The 22,735-nt window shown below is 36.6% G+C and overlaps 4 protein-coding genes across 5 annotated transcripts; 2 read left to right on the top strand and 2 right to left on the bottom strand.

The window, feature by feature from the left end:
• Window positions 1-489: 489 nt before the first annotated feature.
• LOC114535635 lies at window positions 490-4,388 on the top strand. Of its 2 annotated transcripts, none has more exons than XM_028556919.1 (2): window positions 490-961; window positions 2,560-4,387. In XM_028556919.1, the coding sequence occupies exon 2, from the start codon at window positions 2,578-2,580 to the stop codon at window positions 3,673-3,675; it is 1,098 nt and encodes a 365-aa protein (XP_028412720.1). In that variant the 5' UTR covers window positions 490-961; window positions 2,560-2,577; the 3' UTR covers window positions 3,676-4,387. The 2 variants fall into 2 exon arrangements, with proteins under 2 accessions (XP_028412720.1, XP_028412721.1); XM_028556920.1 differs by lacking the exon at window positions 490-961 and adding an exon at window positions 2,090-2,118 and having other exon boundaries at window positions 2,560-4,388.
• LOC114535636 lies at window positions 4,318-6,418 on the bottom strand. Its single transcript, XM_028556921.1, has 2 exons — window positions 6,247-6,418; window positions 4,318-5,494 (listed from the first exon to the last, which is right to left on the bottom strand). Exon 2 carries the CDS (start codon window positions 5,490-5,492, stop codon window positions 4,563-4,565), a length of 930 nt encoding a protein of 309 aa, XP_028412722.1. The 5' UTR covers window positions 5,493-5,494; window positions 6,247-6,418; the 3' UTR covers window positions 4,318-4,562.
• A 4-nt stretch (window positions 6,419-6,422) lies between these two features.
• On the top strand, window positions 6,423-17,198 carry LOC114535634. Its single transcript, XM_028556917.1, has 10 exons — window positions 6,423-6,626; window positions 9,057-9,128; window positions 9,804-10,442; window positions 10,951-11,727; window positions 12,001-13,745; window positions 13,937-14,155; window positions 14,390-14,636; window positions 14,863-15,477; window positions 15,599-15,898; window positions 16,529-17,198. Exons 2-10 carry the CDS (start codon window positions 9,119-9,121, stop codon window positions 16,819-16,821), a joined length of 4,845 nt encoding a protein of 1,614 aa, XP_028412718.1. The 5' UTR covers window positions 6,423-6,626; window positions 9,057-9,118; the 3' UTR covers window positions 16,822-17,198.
• Window positions 17,199-17,479: 281 nt separating this feature from the next.
• LOC114535633 (gamma-butyrobetaine dioxygenase-like) lies at window positions 17,480-21,578 on the bottom strand. Its single transcript, XM_028556916.1, has 5 exons — window positions 21,169-21,578; window positions 19,249-19,506; window positions 19,027-19,138; window positions 18,741-18,943; window positions 17,480-18,579 (listed from the first exon to the last, which is right to left on the bottom strand). The coding sequence occupies exons 1-5, from the start codon at window positions 21,513-21,515 to the stop codon at window positions 18,246-18,248; spliced, it is 1,254 nt and encodes a 417-aa protein (XP_028412717.1). The 5' UTR covers window positions 21,516-21,578; the 3' UTR covers window positions 17,480-18,245.
• Window positions 21,579-22,735: the final 1,157 nt, after the last annotated feature.

Raw genomic sequence — 22,735 nt, 5'->3', positions numbered from 1 at the left:
ATTTTGCACAAATAGTTCGGAAGGCCGTACTGAATCCTGGATAAAAAAAACAATTGAAACTAAAATGAACACTGGGTTAAAGTGGTAATTACCCCCTTATATTAAATTAAATAAATCAGTTAATCCTACTAAATTATCCTCATCAATAAAAGTAATAATTGTTTCCATTCTTCAAAAATGGAATGAATTTTCAAAATATACATCAATGCCAATCAATTTTCAAATATACAGGAATGCAATGTCAGTGATGTAACAAAATCACGGTGTGTGTAGTTTAATCAATCGATTTGAATCTCTCCCAATTCCATGCAACTTAACTTTATCAGACTTACCTTCGTTTTTTCGCTTTTCTCACCAAAGCAGTTCATTAATCTGCTGAATCTATAAAATATATAGTGCACTCTTTGAAGACTGTTTGCAAATGACTATTTGTTCCGACTAATACGCCACCAACTATTCCAATTTCAAATTTCAATAAAGCGTGGGAGTATCACATGCAGATTACTTTCGAGTTCCTGTTTCCACGAATCGTCACATGCATGCAATAAATTAAACATGCATATATTACTACCACAATATCGTTGATAATTTCTACTTGTTACTGTCACGATTGAGGCTACGTTTGATTCATTTATCTCATTTTCACTTGCAATGATTATATACATGAGTATTATATGCATTTATGGTGCTCAATACCAGTTTTACTTAATCGTATAGAAGCAGGAACTAGATAAGAGAAGTATGATTTGGGATTCCGGGAAGCACTGAGCTTGAGGAAGCACTGAGGTGTTAAAGAAAATGATTATATAATTGTTTGAACCACACACACTTCCACACTCAGCATTTTTTTTGCATGAAGACAAAATCAACCTCGTACAAAATATGATATTCTGAATACGCCAAGACGCGTATTTTATAACACCGCGAGTGCAGTGATGTAAAGAGGAATTCTTAACTTACGGTAGGTTGTTAAAAATTTAGATTCACTTAAAGTATACATACAAGTCGCTGAGACTATACATAAAACGAGAAGGATCATGACATATTGTCTTTCACTCAGTGCACGAGGCACCATCTGTTAAGTGCGGAATAAAGCTATGTTTTAAAGACTATTTTCCTATCGGCCGTATAATTATATAGCTCTTTGAATAAACAGGAGCTAAAGTCGTGCATATGATTGTCTTAAGGTCGTTTTCCACTTCAACCGTATCGTAGCGAAACGTAGCGTATCTCATTGTTTTAAAGTCATTAGTTCTGATCGAACTGATACTTCGGAAACAAAGAAATACACTACGTTACGATACGATACAACTAGCTGTTTCAAATCGTTGCTGTATGATCTATTTTTAATACGCATCGGCATCACCATGCATCATGAACTGATATTAAACATATTCTTACCACGACATCGTTTGTCAGATAATATATAATAAAAGTTAGTGTATATACAGTGGGAGAAATGTCTTTGTTAATCAAAACCATTGATACTGATTTCTGCTTTTTACTGCATGTCATGCACGCACATAAGGATAGTTTTGATTCATTCATCGCATGTTCACTTGTAGTGATTATATACATGAGTATTATATGCATTAATGGTCAGTGCTTTCTGTTTCTAAGTCATATTAATACCAGTGGTTTAATCGTAGAAGCAGGAACTAGATCAGGACTGAAATAGCAAGTATAATTTTGGATTCCGGGAGGCAAAAAATGCCTTTATTGCATATAATTGTTTTTTTTTACTTAATATCAAGTATCAACAACCTTTGAAGTTTGACCGGCTAAAAAACTCGTGATGAACCACACCTTTTTATGGATATCATGCAGTTTTGTGTTAAAAATTTGAGCCGATACATATTACTTCAATATATAAGTCGCTGCATTCAGTATGTGCAATATTGTATATGCACAGGGAAGCATATGTAAATGCTGATATAATTGTTTTTCAACTTGATATGTGCAAACCTTGCATGACAGGCTAATATTCGTGATAAACCACGCCCACTCCACATGCACCCAGCATTTTTATTTGCATGGAGAAAAAACATTCTGAATACGCCAAAACACGTACTTTATATCACGGAGTGCAGTGAAGTGAAGAGTTACTCTTAACTTACGGTAGGTTGTGGATTTCAGTTTTAATGCGAGCGGGCATTCATATATTCATTATATTACTGATTACATCTCCATCAGACATACATAAATCCGTCATCATGCATATATAGGTCTAACCGCTAAACTTTCATTATTTTTAAAAACGTCACTTTGGCCTATGACTAATTTTCCCAGTCAACTGATGCTCGCAAACACGATTGTTTTTACCGCAGTTTTTTCAATTTCCCTCCCCCCCTTCTCATGACTTAGGGTGAAAATTTACGTAATTTGTTTTACGTGTGCTTTTCTGAGGATAGCTGCTTTCCCATTTAGCCCACTCGCCAAGTATTTGAATGCATGGATAGTTCTAGCTAAAGTTTTCATCCCGTTGCAAATCTACAGTACAGTGAAATAGGGCATATTTCTGTCAGTGATCAAGACGTATTATTAATTTGTTTTATTTAGATCACAACGATTTTGACAATGACGACTGGAATACAAAGTTGCTTGCTTTTGTGGGTGAATCTATACTTGGTGCATTTCTCGAAGATCGAAGCTAACTGCGCAGGAAATGGTTTGATGAACAACTGTGCTTGTAATTTTATTGGTGCCTGTACATATGACGTCAGTAAAAATACATTCAATGCCCGTCCTGGTTTAGCAGGAAATCTGAGAAAGTACATCCCGGACGTTACACCTTTAGGTACACCACAAACTACTGAAATTTGTGAGCCTGGGAACTTTGGTATTATATACGATTGTAATAATCGCATCCCACTTGCCGCTACAATTGTTATGACTGCTGATCAGTATAATGACCCTGCATACAAACGACCTTCGAATAAATTTAGGCAAAGCTCCGAAATGGCAGACCCATCTTTTCAACAAAATGATGATGATTATAAAGACGCACTAAACCGCAAGCTATGCTACGAATCACTAACTAACAAAGTGTATTACATTGAAAGTAATTGGTACAGAGCTGAAAATAAGATATCACTTGGGTTATTTACGGTATGTCCAAACACTGGACCACAAGATGATCTTAAAACCCGTGTTCACAGAGGTCACTTGATTGCTGCCAATTATGGTCGCGGTACACCTAATTTGATAAGAAGTCAACAAACGTTCGTATATACAAACGCAGTTCCACAATTTGGCGTTCTAAATTCGGGATCATGGCAGAAACACGAATCAATGCTGATTGAATGGGCAAAAAGCAACTGTGGAAGTTCTCCTTTGCACGTCATTGTCGGCAGTATACCATCAACATATGGGAAAAACGAGCAAAGGTTCTTTGGTGGATCAGGGTTCAGTGATTTTATTGGACCTTCAAATACACCAGGAGGAAACGGGTATAGGGTTAATGTGCCATCGTACTTGTGGACAGCGGCGTGTTGTCATTCACCATCAAATACTTTCACCAAAAGCACCACATTCTTTGCTGAAAACCTACCCACAGGATTTTCTCAACAAAGTGTCGAATTGAGTAAATTGTTTTCAGCTATGGAAGCTTATCCTATAAATCTTTTCCCTGGGATGCCAAGTTGTAACGATGATAAAAATTTTGTTTCGTTGTGATGAAATAGCTTGTTTTTTTGTTCAGTTTGATTTTGTAAGTTCTGGCGATATACCCTGTTAAAATTACCAATAAGATAAAAAAGCATAACAGAAACTAATTTGGGAATTTTCGGTTGTTATTGGTTTTTCATGTTTATATGGTTATAAATTAACAAGAATAGGGGAGATATTGAATCTGAAAAGTCCATATTATGGGCGCAAATGCATTTTGAAGATAAGACGTTGATTACATTAAGGTCCGGTCACACGATCCAATTCACTTCTGATGGATGTTTAACAGTTTGTTCACTCCGTTCGACTTGCAATGTACATATTTGTGGACAGCGAATCAACCCAATGCAGTTCTACTGCTTTATCAAATAACACCACATTCCATACGTCAGAAGTCAATTGAATCCGACAAAGTTGGATCGTGTGAAATTTTGAACGGTAGGAATAGAGATTTTGAACGGTCGGAATTCACCAGTTTCACCCAGACCCTTTACATTCCAGCGTAAATTTGACAAGTACCTTACCTATTTTTTGAAGTTGAATGATGATATCCATGTGTTAACATTCACTTTGAACCGACTATAACGCTTGGGTCGAGTGGACGACTTCTGCAGTCGTATCACTCCCAACATAAGGGTTAGGTATAGTTTAGTGCGAGGCTAATAGTAATAATTATGTATTTGTATTAATTATACATCGAACATTTGAATCGTGAAGTAAAAAGATTTTGTCACAAACGTTAAAAACTGGCGGACAATTAGATATTTGTTCCCAACCCCTCCCTTCTGGATTGACGTCCTTGATCCAAATGCAAAACCCCGTAAAATTATTTGGTTTGACAATTACCCTGAAAGTAGGGTTAAAAGTTTCAAACATATCACCTTTAAATTTAGAAGTTACGAAGTTGCAAATCTTCGGCCTGCACAAAGAACGACTGCTGTGTCGCTAACTAAAATTTGCCTCGCATAGGGAAGTTCATCAAATTGTTCATTTCTATAACTAAGAGCGACATTATAAATTATAAATCGGTCATTTGTACCAACGACAATATTTCGAATTTGATCAAAAAGGCTCTTGCTCAAACACATTCCTCCCGGAACTAAGAAAGCATCACCAACTCCTGGGCCGATAATACGGCCTTCTTCATCGATTAGTTTCTCATTCCTCTTCAGGAAACAATGCTCACTCGTTCGTGAATCGTAACAGCAATAGGCAATCAACCACATTGCAAATTTCTTATCTCCAAAAAAGACGATGCCCATGAGAGATGTTGTATCCGGTACAGGAACATCAGGCTCTTCATCACCAGGTTTACAAATGTGTCCTAGTTTATCACAAAGTGTATGAACAATTTTCCCCATGAGAGGATCATCATGTTTAACCTCATCAGTAGTGAAATGATAAAGTGGATTTAAACGAAGATAAAGCATACACTTCGACAGTGAAAATATTTCATCACTTTCTTTCGGAATATTTTCTTTATTATGTTTCTCCAATGAAATGTTATATTCTACAAGATCAGGCAGTGGGTTGGGCAACCATCTTTCTTTTCCAATTTGGACTCCATCAGACCAGAGCTTTCGAAAAATATTCTTTTGGGTCTTTGCTTTTGGGAGATTTATTCCTGGGTATTTTGGCACAAATTTTTCCCACAAAGAATCTGCGCTGGAAACACTGTTCCACCGCTTACATACTAGGCTGAGATACATGACATCATGGATTTCAAGGTAAGAGAAAATCTTCACCAGGACTTCATTTGGTAGACTTAAGAAATAGTCCGCTGTTTTCTGGCCCTTGGGCTTAGATTGAATGTCATAGCTCTCCATCACTGTATAAAGGAGAATAATTGTTATTTTGGCAATGTTAATCTTTGGATTTGGTTTTGTTTTGTACTTTTGAAATTGTTGGCTGGTATTCGTCTTTGGACTATCTAAGATGCCAGAAGTATGGTACATGAAACTGGTGATCATGAAGCCTGATTTCCATATACGACATAATTCAATGGCAATGTTTGACAATCCATATTGTTGGTTATCAGTGAAGACTAGATCATTTTTATAGGTAGACATCAATGACCACTGACAATTGCCATCACCAATGAATAATATATAAAAAACACAGGCTTAAGGATGTGAAACTATTTAGGAGATTTAATTTCCAAGTTGGGAAGTTATAGTCGAAATATTTTGGCATTCTTTAGATGGTCAACCCCCCTTGTCTTCCTCTATTTTGCTAATTTGGTCTTTGATCATGTTTTTTTAAGTAATGTCCTGGCAGAATGTAAGAGGTATCTAAGTAATTTGACATGTTTTATACAGTATTCATGATAATATCCACTGGCTCTTTTGAATGCAAAAGCTTCTAAAATAACGGGGTCTTCCTACAACTGTATTTTGCTGCACTGTGTATTGTATATTTTAATTTATAGAAATACAGAAAATATTTCAGTTGATGCATTTGTAATAAAAGTAATATCGCATTGTGGAGCGGAGATTATTTCATTTATGATATATTAGCCATAAGGTTTAGTATTAAAAGCGTAAATGGCATCGTATTAAACCCGACGTAACTTTATCTTACCAGCATGTGCTTTTGTTCTTCAATGCTTTTGTAGTGTCTCTGTTCCCACGTTTTATGGTGGCCAGACAAAATTACACTAAAACGTAAACCTTTCAAACAATCAATATTAAACTATTAACAACAAACGTCAAATTGTTAGCACTAGAACGTTCTGGCTGTGCAGTGTATTAAACATGAATAAAATATTGAATTCTGAATTCTCTGATTCATGCAAAATATATTCTTCTCGATAATTATGTCAAGCGGAAGTCTCGATCATAACTTTCGCTTTTACTTCCAGGAATTTAATGAGTGTTAGCCGGAATTCAGTTCTGCAAAGCAACTGGTTTAACTGACAACACGTTATTTTTCTTTCTATAACTATTTACTAAGAAATCAAGGTAAGTCGTAAAAAATATAGTCCAGATTATAAATTCTTTCAAGTTGAAATTAAAGGTTAAAAGTACGTAAAGCGTATAAAGGTTGTTGTACGTGGCAACGACTCGCTGTTCAAGATTTGCGCTAGTTCACCGCCGACTTTGATATTAAATTTTTTTGTAATACTAAATTTTTCTAATAACATGATTACAGCTACTAAATAATAAAAATTCAGTAGTAATCATGCATGTTTAAGAAGTTATCGTTATTCTAGCTCCAAAACGTGTTTCAATATATATTGTGTTAGAGCACGTACACGTCTTTTCAAAGACTAGTTACTTTCCCTAGAATTTATGAAAAGCCTCTGCAGACAAAGAAGTCTTATTCTTTACTACAGGTTTCAATTATACTGAGGCTGAGCTATATACTCAGTATGTTACTTAAACAACCAGGGACAAGTTCAAGAATATTTGAGTTAGCACTTGGAGTCAATGCCTCTCCATCAACTAAGGCATCACCCATATATCTATGGCATCACCAGCTATCTGAAGAAATTGCAGGCTTGGGGGATGAGATTGCACCAGCTATAGCCTACAAGAGATTTCCAGGCCCTGGGTATTTTGCCCCCTTCCCATACCCACCCTCCCCCTCTCACTGGCTTTATAGTATGCTATATTTATATCCATAATAGAAATAAAGTCATGAAAATCTTTCTTTATCCACAACACTTGTCTTTTAACAACTCAAACTTATACATTCTCACCATTTTCTTGTGGAAAATCTTTCCAGCTTTACTTCACACAAATCTTGAAGCCAGTACAGCAAGTTTGAAACATGATTCAGTGATTAGAGCTAGGACAATTAACTTGGTCATATGAACAACCAATAAGACAATACTATTCTGGTATTTCACATGCATGACAAATCAGTCGCAGGGTATGGCAATAGGATACTATATATATTACAATAGACTATTGCAAAGTTATTTTTGTCTGACTTTACAACAGTTTCCAATCCAACTTTGTATTTCTACTAAATTTACAATATAACCAAGCTAGCCTATATATATATAGGGAACAGCATGGCTACATTGTTAAACAACTTAATTTCCATCAAATGTGGTATAACAGCTGCTATCAGGTATCTCTGGCAATGACAATGTGTTAAATTCCAATTTGTTTTGTTTCCTTTTGAGTTTTGGTAAAAAAATGCTTTGCCCCTATAGAGGTTATATATTAACTCTCCAGTTGTTATACCACAATGAATACAAAGTTCATTTTACTATACTTTCAAAATTAGTGAGCCAAAATATATTTCTAAACCATTTAACTGTTAAAGCTTGCAAATAACATTAATAACTGTCAGATGTGAATTGATTCTACACTGACCTTGCAATTTTCTCATCTACCTCGTTTCTCCTTACCTACTACGCGTACAAGTTCGAGTTTTGCTTTTGGTAAAGCTTGAAATCTTTCTTCCTAAAAAAAAGTCATACTAGCAAATTTCATACTTCACCTGCCACCCCTGGCCCATATCTACTAGAGGGACGCTCCCCCCCCCCCCCCAGAATTGAACCCACTGTAAAAATTTAGGTAAAATATATAAGGTGCCTGTTTCAAACGTACCATTTTTCATGTAACTTTTCATCCTTGGGCAATAATAAATGTAGAGCTCTTCGATATTTAATTAAAACACAATAAGATCGCTTTATAAAATGTGCGAAATATTTGTTCCAAATCAACGAGTAGGTCAAAATCTGCTAACGGATTGAGAACCTTATGCTGTAGATCCATTTTTTCTACCGGAGTTGGACCGGGGGCCGGGGGGGCATCTTAAGCTGGTCCAAATATGCTAGGACACCGGCACAGGGCGTTTTGATTTCGGCATAGATGGTCGACAGAATCATTGATGGCCGGCTGCGTATTGATGGTTGATAGCATCATGAAAAAAGACAGTGACAGAAGCTTTTCTACTGACAAATACCCGATAAAACCCTGCAACTAACTAACCAAATAGTGTTGAACAATGAATAATTCGAAATAGTGTTGAGCTGAATTGATAAAACAAATAGTTTTTAAATCAAAACAAATGGGAAAGAATGTGAAGGACCATGAACTCGACATGACATGCATTACAAAATGTGTAATTGAACAAATAGTCCGTCAGTACGCCACCAGGGCATTGATAACCAAGTTGCCCAAATAACCTACATATATTGTATATGAATAAAAAGGTATAAATATAAGTATTTTAGATGGGGCTATGACACGGACCGTCAAAGATACAACCAGGGCGACAACCTGATGCAATCAATCATCCGCGGTTTCTACACATGCGCCGGCGCAGGCAGTTTTTGTAATTAGGGGACATACTAGTTATATCTGTTTGCAGAGTTTGGCCTCTCCTCAAACCGGGCATTGACGCTCTGAATGTTTTACTTTTTTGTCTTACAGCTCAAGGAATTGAGTCGAGATCTTGTAAACATCATGAACACTTGGACGAAATTTAAAGAATAATGGCGACAGGTTTGAAATGAATTTTACCTAGTTTGAGCTGTTGCATGTAAAAAGAGCCGGGTAACAGTGAACAAAATACAGAAACACTACTCAGTAGAAAAACAGATTCTTTTGAAATGAAGTATAACGTGTTTTCACTTCACTGACACTGATGTCATTCACACAGATTCTTTTGAAATGAAGTATAACGTGTTTTCACTTCACTGACACTGATGTCATTCACGAACACACGTACACGTTCAGAACTTGTAGTTTTTATACCGTCTCGTGATGCACCGTCAAGATTATGCATAATGACAGCCTATAGCAGTCTCATAACAACGAAGAGTTTTTTTTAATCAAGGTGTAAACACTTCACATTCATGCCTGTCATTGGATGCATTTGTATTTTAGGGAAACCAGTTTTGAAGTATGCAAGGCTTTATCTATAAATCTTCCATGTTACCCTTCCTTACAAAATAAACTTTAAGCGGTCATGAAGTAAATTAGCGCAAAGCATAAAAGAGTGTTAAAGCATAGAAAAGTTAAAATGCTAAAGACTCGTGCAAATGATCTGCACGGATTAAACATTTTGCGCCGTTCTTAGTATTTTAGTAGTCGTCGAGTTTTAGCAAACTTGTGGAAGAAAGTTTGTTCTCATAAACTGGTGTCTAAATTCTGCTGATATGTTCATTTCCTTATTAGGATTTCAAGAAACAGATTGCGAACAACCTGGCTATAAAAAAGAAGAATATGTCATAAATGATGAAAGCACAACCAGTTCTATATACCTAGGCAGTGATGATGATGATGATGATAATAATGAAGCTATTAGCCAGGAAGAGAAAGATCATGAAAGCTCTCCCCAGGAGCCTATCATGGATGTTAGTACTAACCCCACTGGAAAAACAGCATCGCGGCAATTTCAAAGATTTATAAAATTGAACAAAGATGTAGTGAAATTTATTTCAAAACGGGGGATGTACTCAAAAGAACTGAGTGTTCAACTTGAAAAACTGCATTCTGTCATGTTATTAATGCCTGATGAAAGTTGTATAAAAGTTACTAAGAAACCAGGTTCAAAATTTGTCAAAGATTGGAGAAAGCGTTGCTGTTCAAAAGTGAAAGGTTTTTGTGGCCGTTTTCGTAAGGATTGTTTGGATATAAATGAAGCATACTTAGTACGGACACATTTACCAAAGCTTGGTGACATGTTGCGATCAACTACAGCAGCGTATTGGATCGAGAATAACAACACGAAGTTAGCTGTGATGACTGAGCAGAAAGAGCGTGAACAAGTCCTTGCGATTGTGAAGGAGTTTTTGCAGAGCTTTAAAGATCATGGTAAGAAATGAAAGTATTTCTTTATAAAAATGAATATAGTCATGGCAATGGTGGTAGTATATGTTATATTTTCATGTCATTGTTAAGAGTTATGGTGCAGATGGTGGTCATTATTCATCATATATATAGCGTGAAAATTCCTGAAATAGAATTAAACTGTTGAGTTGATACCCTTTAAGCAAGGTCTCAGGAAGCGGTATCCTCCCTCAAAAAATAAACGAGTCTGTAATATGTCGCATGCAGGAGGTAATCGTTCAATCGCTTACTGGGGGGCACATATAAGACGATAAAATAGCCGTTTCCAGCGATTTAAAGGCATCAAAATATCTCGCTTGGCACCAACCACACTAGTTCCTCAGTAAAATTATGTTTATTTTGTTATAATGGTCGTGGTAGTTGTGGTGAGGAGAGTGTGCTTGGGATAATAACGTTTATTACAATGGAAAAAATTATGGTTTGTATATTTGTGAAACAACAAACTCCTACTATTTTCTTGTTTTTAAAACAGGATTTCAAAAAAGCGGTCAAAGAAATTGGAGAAAGCATTCGGATCCTGGCAGTAAAGCGGTTGTTGCTGCTGAAAACAATCCCTTAACTTTGTTAAACGACGAGAGAAGTTCGCGCTGGTTGGGAGGCACAGAAGAAACTGGCAATGATAAATCATTGAAACAGCTTCAGAAATCTGTCAAATTAGACAATGATATTGTGAAATTTCTTATGAAAAGAAAGCAATATTTTGAAAAACTCAAAGCTAAGCTTGCATCTTTAGGTGCAGCGCCTCACTTAAAACCTGGGTTTATAAGGATCGATAAAATGGATTCAAGAAATATTGATAATTGGGGAGAAAGCTGCGAAAGTGCAGTTGTTGTCTTTTGCAATTCTTTTCACAAGAAGTGTTTTGAATTGGATGAAAGCATTCGTGAGTCACATTTGGAAGCGCTACCGACCCTTCAGAAAGATGTTAGTTCTACTGGGGCAGCTTGTTGGTTGGATTCAGAGAAGAAGAATGTCATTCTTGTAAGCCCAATACTTGAGCTAAGAGATGCAGTGGAGAAGATTGAAAAGTTTATTAAGAATGTCGGAATTTTCGCTAAAAGAAGTTTCAAAATTGAAGAGTCAATTCATGAGTTGGTTGAGAAAGAATTGCCACCATTGAAAGACACCTTAAAATCCTGCACTTTAGCGTTGGAAAAAGAAACACTGGTTGTTGTATGCGTGAGAAGTGAAATTGAAAATACTATAGCACACGTCGAGAGCTTTCTTTCAAGAATAAGGCTAACTAGTGGTAATGTTCTTATGTTTTCTTTTTATGCAATATTCATTTTGTCAGTTTTGAACTGTGTGGTTTTTTTATCGTCTCCGGGTTTTTATTTACTTCGTGCTCTGACGTCAACACTTCACCACTTCCAATGCATTCTTGTTATTAAAAAAAAACAAAAGCCCAAGTTAATGTACCAAAACCCTATAAATTTTGGCGTTTTTAATTCCTCTATTGCCACAGCCTCGTCAGTAATTCGTCAGAAATTCGTCAGAAATTTCCTCTTCTTTATATTTCTAGCACTTGGCAAAGTCCCAAATCAAAGTCGTAGAGCCCGAAGTCAGTCTAAAAGTTCAGCGGATGAAAACAGTGGTTCATCTTCTGTTAATTGGCGAAACAAAAACAGTCCGCAATTTACAACCGCGGGCAACGACGAAACAAGGTCAGCGGCTACACGTGGTAGACCAATTAAACTAGAACCAATCTCTGTGAAAATTAACAACGACGTCGTAAAATTTGCAATGAACAACACAAGATTTGCGCAAGAATTGAAAGATCAACTGGCAAAACTAAATGGAGAGCTGCAATGGAAACCTGGCATTGGTTTTGTAACAGTAATACAAAAATCTGAAGATCAGTCGGATTTTGTTCCGAAATGGTCTGAAAAATGCAAAAGTGTGGTCACGAGATTTTTTCAACGCTTTCGCAAGGAAAGTTATGAAATTCAAGGAGATGTGATGGGTTCAGTTTGCAAAGGACTAGAAAGTCTGAAGGAATCCATTCTCCCTTTTGACGCGAGTTGTTGGCTTGCATCAAACAATCGATGGTTAGTTTTGGTCGGTCTAAAAGACGAACTTTCCTCTGTTGTTAAAGTCGTTGAATGTTTCTTGCAAAGTATTAAGGAGGAAAGCCAGAAAAATAAAGAAATTGTAAAGTTTGTTGTAGTTTCAAGTGATCACGTTGATTATTTGGAGCATACACAGTTCTTAGACACACTAAAGCAAAATCATCCTGAGATCGTTGAAGCAAATATTACTCAAGCAAGGAATCAGATACGTTTCGTAGGAACAGATGAAGCCATTTTGACTGCCAAACGGGAATTTGATGAACTTGTTAAGGAGCTAAATGTCATCAAGTTAGAGCTACCTCTTGAAGTAGTGAAGTTCGTGTCTCAAGAAAAAGGCTTAGACTTTATTGAGAAGCGTTTATCTGAACAAGAAATTGTTTCCGTTATTTTAGTTGAGACTAAATCTTGCTTGAAAGTCGTCGCTAAATCGTTACAGGAATGTGAGAAAGTAAAGGAATGTTTGTGTCACAACATACGAGAAGCAACAATAAGTTTACCACTGAAGAATGACCACATATTTTCCTCGAAGAAATGGTATGATGTCACCAAAGCCATCGATTCAGAAGAGCTTGTTGATTACCAAATCAATTTTGAGCGTACAAAAAGACGTGACATTAAACTCCACGGCGCTAAGCATCTTGTCGAAAAATACCAAAAAATTGTCGACGACTTCATAGACTCGCGTAAGATTGAATCCTGTTTGATGCCTCTCCCCCCCGGCATTGCTCGTTTCATGAAGGAAAAATTAGGAAACGAAGTTGGAAAAATAGAGACTGACCTCAAAGAAGAACAAGTTACGATTGAGATACATTTTAACAAGCTCGTGTTCACTGGTACAGAGCCAGGACTAAATGAAAGCAAGAAACGTATTTTGAAACTGAGAAGTGATATTTGCACCGAATCTAAAGAATACACGTCAGTCGGGATGAGCAAATTATTCTCCAGTGAAAACGGTCGAAGAAACATCAAAGGCATTGAAGCTGACAGCAACATAATAATAGTAGTTGCTGACGATCACACCAAAGTTGAAGCTGAAACTTGGTTCGATGTTGGAGCAATACGAACAGAACGATTACGAGAAAGAAGAGAAATAAAACAAGTTCCTGTTGCTCCAGTGGATCCGTTTGATCAGTGTAATTTTACAACCAGGGAAGGTCTTGCTGTGTCTTGGAAGTATGGCAATATTGCACGTGAAAGAGTGAGTATTTTAAACCTGTCTTTCTTTTAGGAACTATTCTTTTCTTCGCTGGAGTGAATTGTATCTGAACTATACCTGAAGGAGAAAAGAACATCATATCATGACAACGTAATTCTCTTCCAATGAATTCTCGGGTCTCGGATTTTGACTTTATTCAATATTTCTATGTCTATTCTTTTATTCATGTTTAGGCTGATATTCTGGTCAGTTCTGCAGTCTCTGATCTAAACCATCCAACGATGGTCGGACGCGTGTTAAATTCTGTTGGTGGACCTTCGTATGTAGCCGCGTGTAGTCAACATGATAGCATTGAAGCTGGTGACATAGCTACCACCATTGGTGGAGACCTGCCATGCAGTTACGTCATACACGCAGTGTGTTCTGATTGGAAATCTGGCAGAGGCGAACATGTAAGGTTAATTCTACAGCCAGGTCTTTTTTGTTTACCTCTACAAATGATTTCTTGAAAAATTCCTGCCTCATCTTTATGAAAGTTGTGGTAAACATAACTACGGCTGTATTAGGTATTTTTCTTCTCTATATTAGCTATGTCAGATGCCCATATGCTATATATCCTGTCAGAAAAGCCATGTCGTACTGGCATCTATGATGTAGTTTTAATTTTTTTTTCTCTTATTTTTCAGACTCTTCGCGGCCTGCTTCAAAAAATCCTGGTGGAATGCACTCGACTATCAGCAAGGACTGTGGCTATGCCGTTGATAGGCACTGGAAACCACAAGTTTCCTGAAGATGTAGTGCTGCGTGTTATGAGGGAAGAAATCGAGCAATTCAGCGTGATGGCGTATCATTCTAGTAGGCTGAAGGAAATAAAGCTGGTACGATATGATCAGGGTATTAAACGAAAACCTGCTCAACCGCAGCTCGTGGACGGTAAGTTTTATCAAGCCTTGATTTTCTAGTCTTGTGTATGATGACTTCACTTATAAAAAGTAATTAAAAAAGTAATTTACCTCAAATCATCACAATAACAATAACGATATCTATAAATCAGGAATTTTTTGTCGCTGGACAAGCTGGGAAAATTCTTTCCGTAGCCGTAGAATTGTAAACCGTGAGCGAGGTTTGTTCCTTTAATTTCTTTTTTTTATCCTCTTAGACTCAACGAGATCTATTTCAAGGCCCAGGCCTACATTTGTCCCGCTAGTGACAAGCAGTTCAGTTGAAAACGTGAAATTGCAAGTTTACGCTCGCTCTAATGAAGACATCACTCCTGTTTTTATCGAAATCCAAAAATTCATTGATAACCACATTGCATCAAAGACCATCGAGGCTGAAAGATTATTTGATGTTGTACTTCAACATTGGGATAAATTACAGCAATTAGCAAAGGATGAATGTCTGAGAATAGCATGTGTCAACGAAACGACTGTTTCAATCACAGGTTTGTTAAGTAAAGTGCTTGAAACGAAGGATAAGTTAACAGAATTGGTTAATCGACATTCCGAAGAACAGCAAAGGACACAACAGCTTAGTTACATCTCCCAGACTGTGCAGTGGTATTACTGTGATCTCAGGAGCACTAAAGAAATGCCCTACAAAAAAGAGTTGAATGGTGCCCTTGAGATCGCTCGAATGAATGGAAAGACCGAGGTGGAAATAACAGAGTTGGATGGTGAAAAATATAATGTCGATTTTGCTCAAATGGTTGCCAGGAACAAGAATAGCGGACAAACAAGAAAATTAACCAGGAAACTAATTGGTTCTGAAGCAGGTTTGTAATCTTATACGTTTTACCCGTTGCTATTCTATATACTGCTGATGCGCTGCAACATAGTCTATCATGATATTTTGTATCAGATGATTTTACAACTGTGTGTTGATTCTAATTTTAGCTCTGCCATCTAATTGGACGAATCAGTCCGCAAATCAAGTCGTACAACTTGTCAGACTTGCACCATCATCGCCAGAATACTTAGAAGTTCTTAACCACTTTGTATTGCGAGGTGGAAAACCAGATCAACTTTATTACGTGGAGAGAATTCAAAATCCTCAACTCTATTCCATGTACATGACATTCAAAAAATCTATGCGAGGTCAAATCAATGAAATGCGACTTTTTCATGGGACCGATGCCGCTAATGTTGACTCAATCAATGCTCATAATTTCAGCCGAAGTTTTGCGGGGGTTAACGGTAAGTACTCAGGACATGATCCGCTTACTTGCATGGACAAATTTGCGACCGAGATTCGTTTGATTTAAACAACCAGAAGAATACCAGGCGCTTTGATTCATATGATCTGCTTCCAAGACCCTCTTTTGGCTAGTTCGTCCTGGATCATTGCTATAAAAAACTTTTCCTGTCCTATTTGTATTTGTTACACTTGCGCATACCTCATTATATTGTTTGTATTATTGCGACAATGGTTGCATAAAACATTCACCACAACGTTCTTTCTTAAGTCCGTTCCCTGGCTTCCCCAGCCTCGGGTTGTACTTATCGTGCGTAAAATGTATATTGGAGAATCTTAGAGAGGATATGTGCTTTCCGATTACTGTTCATACCGGATAATAATTATGCCTTTACAAGAATATGCCTTTTATACAGTGTTCTTGCTGATATGTCTGTTCTTCATCAGGCAAAACTTAAGCTACGAATGCAACCGAGTATTTAAAGAAATCGTATCGACCCAGTCAATTTTCATGTGACCGCGTTAAAAGCCTGAACTAGAAAAAAATCTCGGGAAATTGGATTGGGTCTGCTCGTTGGATTTTCTACGCTCCCACATGTAAATGTGTGATTTTTATTTTACCTTTTTTTAAGGTGTTGCTTACGGCAATGGTGTCTATTTCGCTCGAGATGCGTCGTACTCGATTAAATATGCCTGCAAGCGCACCTTGGCCTTGGGATCTCGAGGAAAAATGTACATGGCTAAAGTACTTGTTGGCGAGTACACAAGAGGTGCGTCAGGAATGAAAGCACCACCACCAAAAAATGATCCGTATAATCCTGGTTTACGATATGATTCCGTTGTTGATCACCCTAGTAATCCCACGATGTACGTTATATTCCAGGACAACCAATATTACCCTGAATACCTTTTAACTTTACGATAATTTAGTACATCCACCGACTTATGAAATATGGACTTGAAATATGGACAATATGGACTTGTAATATGGACAATATGGACTTGAAATATGGACAATGTAAATTAGTCTATTAAATTCCAAGAAACGTTACTGCCGGGGTACCAGGCTGTGCCGGGGGTTGAATTATGATTTGATCGAGGGGGGTTGTAGTCGCCAAACGTAAACAGAGTTGCTAAAAGGTTTATATAGAGCTTGTGCCTAGACGTATTGACGATATGAACGAATAAATAGCAGAGTTCTGATTTTGCAACATATATGCAGGCTGGCGTGTCCGTTTAGCACTGGCTGGCATTGTTTTAAACGTCTACAAAAGCAATATCATACGAATTTTTTAAGTACTTCATATCTTTTAAATTGAATATGAATTTATATTTTACTTACGCTTATATACTTGAAAGTTGAAACCTCTCTTACATCCTATTTCAAATTCGTTAATACAATAATTATGCTTGAAAATTTTTATATTATCAAAATAATAATATGCATTGATAGGTATATTATAGGCCTAGCATCAAATTTGATACAACAACTGCCTAAAATAGACAAAACACTTCTCGACGTTTCGACCTGAGGGCCTTCGTCAGGAGGTAGAGTTAGTATGAATTAACTAACTCTCCTGACGAAGGCCCTCAGGTCGAAACGTCGAGAAGTGTTTTTTCTATTTTTGGCAGTTGTTATACCACATTTGATGCTAAGTTGTTTGAAGACGCTGCCACGCTGCTCTCTGGTTATATTGGATATTATAGCTCTAGTTTATATATACGTCGCATTTTATTTATGCACAATGCGGTTTAAAGAGTAGATATAAGTACATGATATTGAGATTTATCAATAATCTCATCCTTTGTTTTATAATTGGTGGTGACTCGACGTAGAAATAAGGTCAGACAAAGTTATATAAACTTCATGTGGATTTGGTGCACACTTTTCTGGTTGTTTTTGACTTTTTGTTTCAATTGTTTTTTCACAAAAGAAGATAAAAAACTCGTGTGCTGACAACTTTCCGACCACACGCCTGTGTTCTCAAAGTAAAGAAGTTGTATTTATTGAGACGAATGCATGTTTTCTTACCGAAATATAAACAAGCATGAGAGAGCCAGCACCGATTTTCCTGATATGGATTACACCACTATATCAGTTGTGAAACTTAACATCAAGGGTAAGCTTTCAATGAGCGTTAACTTTGTTACAATTAAATTGAATAACTATCGAAGTATCGTTTCAAAAATGTCAGTGGACTTTATACGCCACTTATAATGATTCAACCTACTGAGTAGTTTTACTGTGGCCTAAAAGGAATGCATATAGGATGATTGTGTATATTTTATTAGTAAATTTATTGTCTGTTGACAAATGCGCGCCATTTCCAATGGTTTTGCAATATGGAGTTAAACAGGAGATGGTATTCCTTGTTGTTCTGATAATATTCTGATCTTGGAGTGGACACAATCCCAGTCCATATATGCCAGTTGAAATACCCTGTTGTTATTTGCTGTATCTTCGTATCCATTACGAGCATGAAGGACACGGTGATTATTGATACTGATGCCATCACCGTTTTGCATCTTATACCAAAATGAAGATTTATTGTCTAGTAATAGTTCGGTGAAACGTATGTAAGCCTTGTAAAATGCCCTCATGTTCTTTGGTTCAAGAGGCATGTGTCGATCACGGAATTCATCACTGTAACCGACTTGAGACAGCTTACCATTACCGTCAACACTAAAAACGTAAAGAAATATCGCGCATATTAAATATATTTGTTCTGTCTCAGTTGAGGCCATCGGTTGAGGTGAAGTTAGTGAAATTAACTTGATCAATTTAGCTTCAAATGAGAGTTACGTCTTATACCTGAATGCACTAATTTGTATAATTATTCAAACCTTATAAGTTTATGCCTGGAAGTATTATGGAATTCCCCAACTTCTGTTCTAGTGATATTGCGGTAAGCAACCGCTGTTTTCGTGAGGATATGAAACGATTCCGGATCTTCTTCGTAGAGTCTGTGAGCAGCGTCAAAACCATCAATCCACTGATTAACACCACCTTTTGATTCCGTTTGGAGCAAACAGTGGAACATTGCGATCTATACAGCCAGGGTTCGCGGAATAAGAAACAATGTCAGTTATATTAATGAGAATCTAAAACGAGTCATCATTGATTACTTACAGCTGGTGGTGAAGAAGTAAAAACATAATCTGAATGCAATGGTAGAGCTGTTGTTGTATAACCAATGTCACGTGCTACATCCTGACTGTATGCTTTAATGTCGTAACAAATGCTAAAAATATGAAGTACAAGTTAAAGTTTTTGTCAAATCTTGATTCTTTTAACGCGACCTGCTTGGCTGAATATATTTAATCGGCCGTGCAGTGTCAAAGAATTATTTACCCATAGTTTGTTGACAAAAGATATCCAGCTCTTTCACCCAATCTGCTCAACTGTTGTCTTTCCTGTGGAATATTTTCTAATTTTGCAATTCCTGTTTCAAACGCCAGAGCAACGAGCCATTTATAAAGTAATTTGTCGTCTACCAGTAGTTCATGGAAGTCGAACACTGGCAGAGTACCATTATCAAATGATGCTTTGTCGTTCCACAGTTGCATAGTTTCTGTCAGTACGCCAGGACTATCACCTGCTGGTTCGTATCTAGTAAGAAAAAAAAACTATATTTCAACTGTAGTACTGTTCAAGACAAAACTAGTGCAGCATCACAGATTTTTAAATAAATAATTGAATGATTCATATAAGCAACCTAACCGCTGTTTCCGTCACCATCGTCAATGTTAAACACGGTCGAGGATTCATCTCTCTCAGTCTTACAAATAATACATACTGCCCATAATGCCCTAATCGAATTATAGAATTAATAATAGATCTAGAATTATACAAGGCACGAGACAAAATTTGATTAAAGCAACTTCTATCTTACATATTGCAGTTGCGGACAAGACGATTTAAGACGGGAGAAACCCAGAACTTTTATGATTTTTTTCACATTTTTATATTATCTTTAACAGGTTCCCCAGTAATGTCATTTCAGCAACTAAAACCATTATACAGGGTGTCCCAAAAAAATGTCCCCTCTATTGAAATCAAGCCTTTGTTCGAATCTGATTGCCTTAATATTATGATAAACCCAATTGAAAGCAAGACGCTTTATTTGAATGCCTCAACCTAATAAATATGCTATTTACACACTACTGCGTTGATCATGCATTCAAATTCCAACAAAATCTTCATTTCAATAGCGGGGACTTTTTTTGGGACACCCTGTATTGCAAGTATATATAATGTAAGTTGCTGAAAAGACATATTACAGGGCCTGGGGAACCTGTTAAAGGTAATATAAAAATATGAAAAATATCTTAAAACATTACTAAGTTTCTGCCCGTCTTAAATCGAACTCGGCAACTGCAATATTTAAGACAGAAGTTGCTTTAATTTCAAATTTTGTCTCGTGCCTTATATAATCTATTATAACCAGGCAGCCATTTTTTATTGCGAAATCCTGGCATTATAAACTTTTATGGTAATTAATCTCCTGAATTTCTGGTATGATAAGCTCTCGCTGAAGGCTGGCGATAGCGTGATGCACAGATAGATTTATGAGTTATGGGTAATTTATTCGCAATTTTTTTGTTTCCTGTACTTGTCCTTTGTTAATCAGGGAGTAAAGATGCATCAAATCTCCCTTAAACTGATTTCCTAACACTAACGGATGTTAACGTGTTGATAACAGATTGTTTAACTAATCGTCATGCCATGGGGTATATCGAAGAGCCACCATCCTTTCTACTTTATCAAGGTCTGGGTCTACTTAGGATGAACTTTATATCATGCACAGCATGCACAGCATGTACAGCCATTGCCTTGGGAAACGTCTCGGCGTCGGCGAGAAATGTATTTTAAGTGCAAGTATTAAAGTCCGTTCTGCGCATCTGTTCTGCTCATAACAACGTGAGGTCCTCTGCTTCTGATGCAAAAATTGCCTAAATTTCAAGGATGCCGTATAAAACTGCCTTTCTATAATGGAATAACAGCCTGCCTGGATCTTAGACCTAGTCTTATTTACTATAGTACCACAAACGAGCAACACACCGCGGGTTAAACGAAATATTTAGCGTGTCTCGCGTCTGTAATAATTAAGAGTTTATAATTGACGGTCGATAATTAAACAGGCTTTTCAAGTTTTTCTTCGTGATTTTCCTCTCTAAAATCGTGCAATCATATTTTAATCGATAATTATAGCTGTAGAATGGTAAGTATTAAAAATTGAAATGGCTAGCATATTAGGAATAAGAAACATACCTTAACGATTTTAAACTTTCCGGCGAATAGATGCTTGTGTGCCCGTCTGTCCATTTAACATTTAAATGATTGGAATCTAAATTCGCTGTTTCCGCAGTTATATTAAAGTCTAATTCTTTCGGTGCGAACATATTTCTGGCATTTTTTAAAGGTTGAAAACACTTTGGACAGCTACAGTTCTCTCGAAGATAAAAATGAGGAAATTCGTCCACTTTTCCATCGTTCCAATGCACGGTTAAAAATTCATCATTTTGTTGGACATTTAGCGCAACAGAACTTAACCTAGTCGTAACGCTTAACAAGCCATGATTTTTACGGAATAGTTTGCGAGTTAGCAATCTCAACATGTCTCCACAAGTCTTTCAGGCACTTTCCTAAGCACTAAGCAGGGCCTTATTAAAATGATAGTGGACTGAAGTCTGAGGGAATGCTTGTTTTCACAGTGTTACATAAAGAAAACAAGAAAAACAGGTTTCAGTTCCTTTTCGAGCCAATCATATTTCACAAAATATCGTGCAAATTTATTTTTTTTTAGCATTTGCATTCCCACAATTCTTCACAGTAGGGGGAATAAATTAAGCATAGCAAGCAAGTTGGACTTCGAACTCTTGCACAAGAAGGAAAAAATTCTCCGGACGAAATCCCTGTCCAAGATCTTTTTCATTTCTAGCTTAATTTTATGAACGGCATTTTTGGTAAAACTAATATTAAGCCAAACAGCTGCAATATGAATGAGAGAGGTATATATTAAACCCCACAAATAGCAGATCACGGGAACCGCCAACGAACATATGCACGTGAACAGTTGGATGGGGAATATTTAGGAAAATCACTGGGAAAATCCTGAAAGTTGAAACGCCGTTTATGTAGCCAAAAAATGCAATCCATTCAAGATATGTTGCTATGCATTGCCACAGTAGCTATAAAACTATAAACTAGCGATAGTCTTCCTAATTTTGTTTATTTGTTGCTTCATCATGTTGCAGTTATAAGTAAGATAATTGCAACATTTTTTACGCATCGTAATCTTCTGTCCGCAAATATACTTCACACTTCACAAACATGGAATACATCAGAATATAGAATCTGTTTTATTAGCTGCCTCTTTTGTGTAGCGTCAATAAGGAAGATCTAGACGAGAGGAAATTTCTACTTTGTTTTATTCTGGTTATGCCATAGCAGCCCGGTCATTGCGGGTACGTCATACTATCTTATGTATATAATTATCCTAGCTCAGGCTGGCAACTCTCCGACAAAAGATATATTGCATACATTAATACCATCGCTTGAGACACAGAAGTTACCCTAGTTTCTTGAAAAAAAAGTTGATACAAAACACCTTGGATATATTTACTAAATTTATCTGTCATTTTTAGACTTGAAACAACCTAAAAATGCAAATAAAAATATTGCAAATAAAAAATGTATTTTTATCGAAATTTTATTAAACCATAGACAATCCAAAAGACATATCTATCTTTGCATTGTCTATGGTAAACCATTGACATATATATATATATATATATATATATATATATATATATATATATATATATTTATCACATAC

The sequence above is a fragment of the Dendronephthya gigantea genome, unplaced genomic scaffold (assembly GCF_004324835.1).
Source record: "Dendronephthya gigantea isolate DGI-Jeju-01 unplaced genomic scaffold, DenGig_1.0 000122F, whole genome shotgun sequence".
Lineage (NCBI taxonomy): Eukaryota > Metazoa > Cnidaria > Anthozoa > Malacalcyonacea > Nephtheidae > Dendronephthya > Dendronephthya gigantea.
Note: the sequence above shows the minus strand (reverse complement) of the source record. Positions and strands in the feature narration are given on the sequence as shown.

What these genes read in the sequence shown, in the direction of transcription:
- LOC114535635 (XM_028556920.1), top strand. Translation starts at nt 2,578, where the DNA reads ATGACGACTGGAATACAAAGTTGCTTGCTTTTGTGGGTGAATCTATAC.
- LOC114535636 (XM_028556921.1), bottom strand. Translation starts at nt 5,492, where the DNA reads ATGGAGAGCTATGACATTCAATCTAAGCCCAAGGGCCAGAAAACAGCG.
- LOC114535634 (XM_028556917.1), top strand. An exon ending in ACTAATTGGTTCTGAAGCAG is followed by an intron (nt 15,478 to 15,598) that starts GTTTGTAATCTT and finishes TTCTAATTTTAG; the next exon opens with CTCTGCCATCTAATTGGACG. An exon ending in AAGTTTTGCGGGGGTTAACG is followed by an intron (nt 15,899 to 16,528) that starts GTAAGTACTCAG and finishes CCTTTTTTTAAG; the next exon opens with GTGTTGCTTACGGCAATGGT.
- LOC114535633 (XM_028556916.1), bottom strand. Translation starts at nt 21,515, where the DNA reads ATGTTGAGATTGCTAACTCGCAAACTATTCCGTAAAAATCATGGCTTG. An exon ending in CTTTTGTCAACAAACTATGG is followed by an intron (nt 19,139 to 19,248) that starts GTAAATAATTCT and finishes TCATATTTTTAG; the next exon opens with CATTTGTTACGACATTAAAG. An exon ending in TCCAGGCATAAACTTATAAG is followed by an intron (nt 18,580 to 18,740) that starts GTTTGAATAATT and finishes TTACGTTTTTAG; the next exon opens with TGTTGACGGTAATGGTAAGC.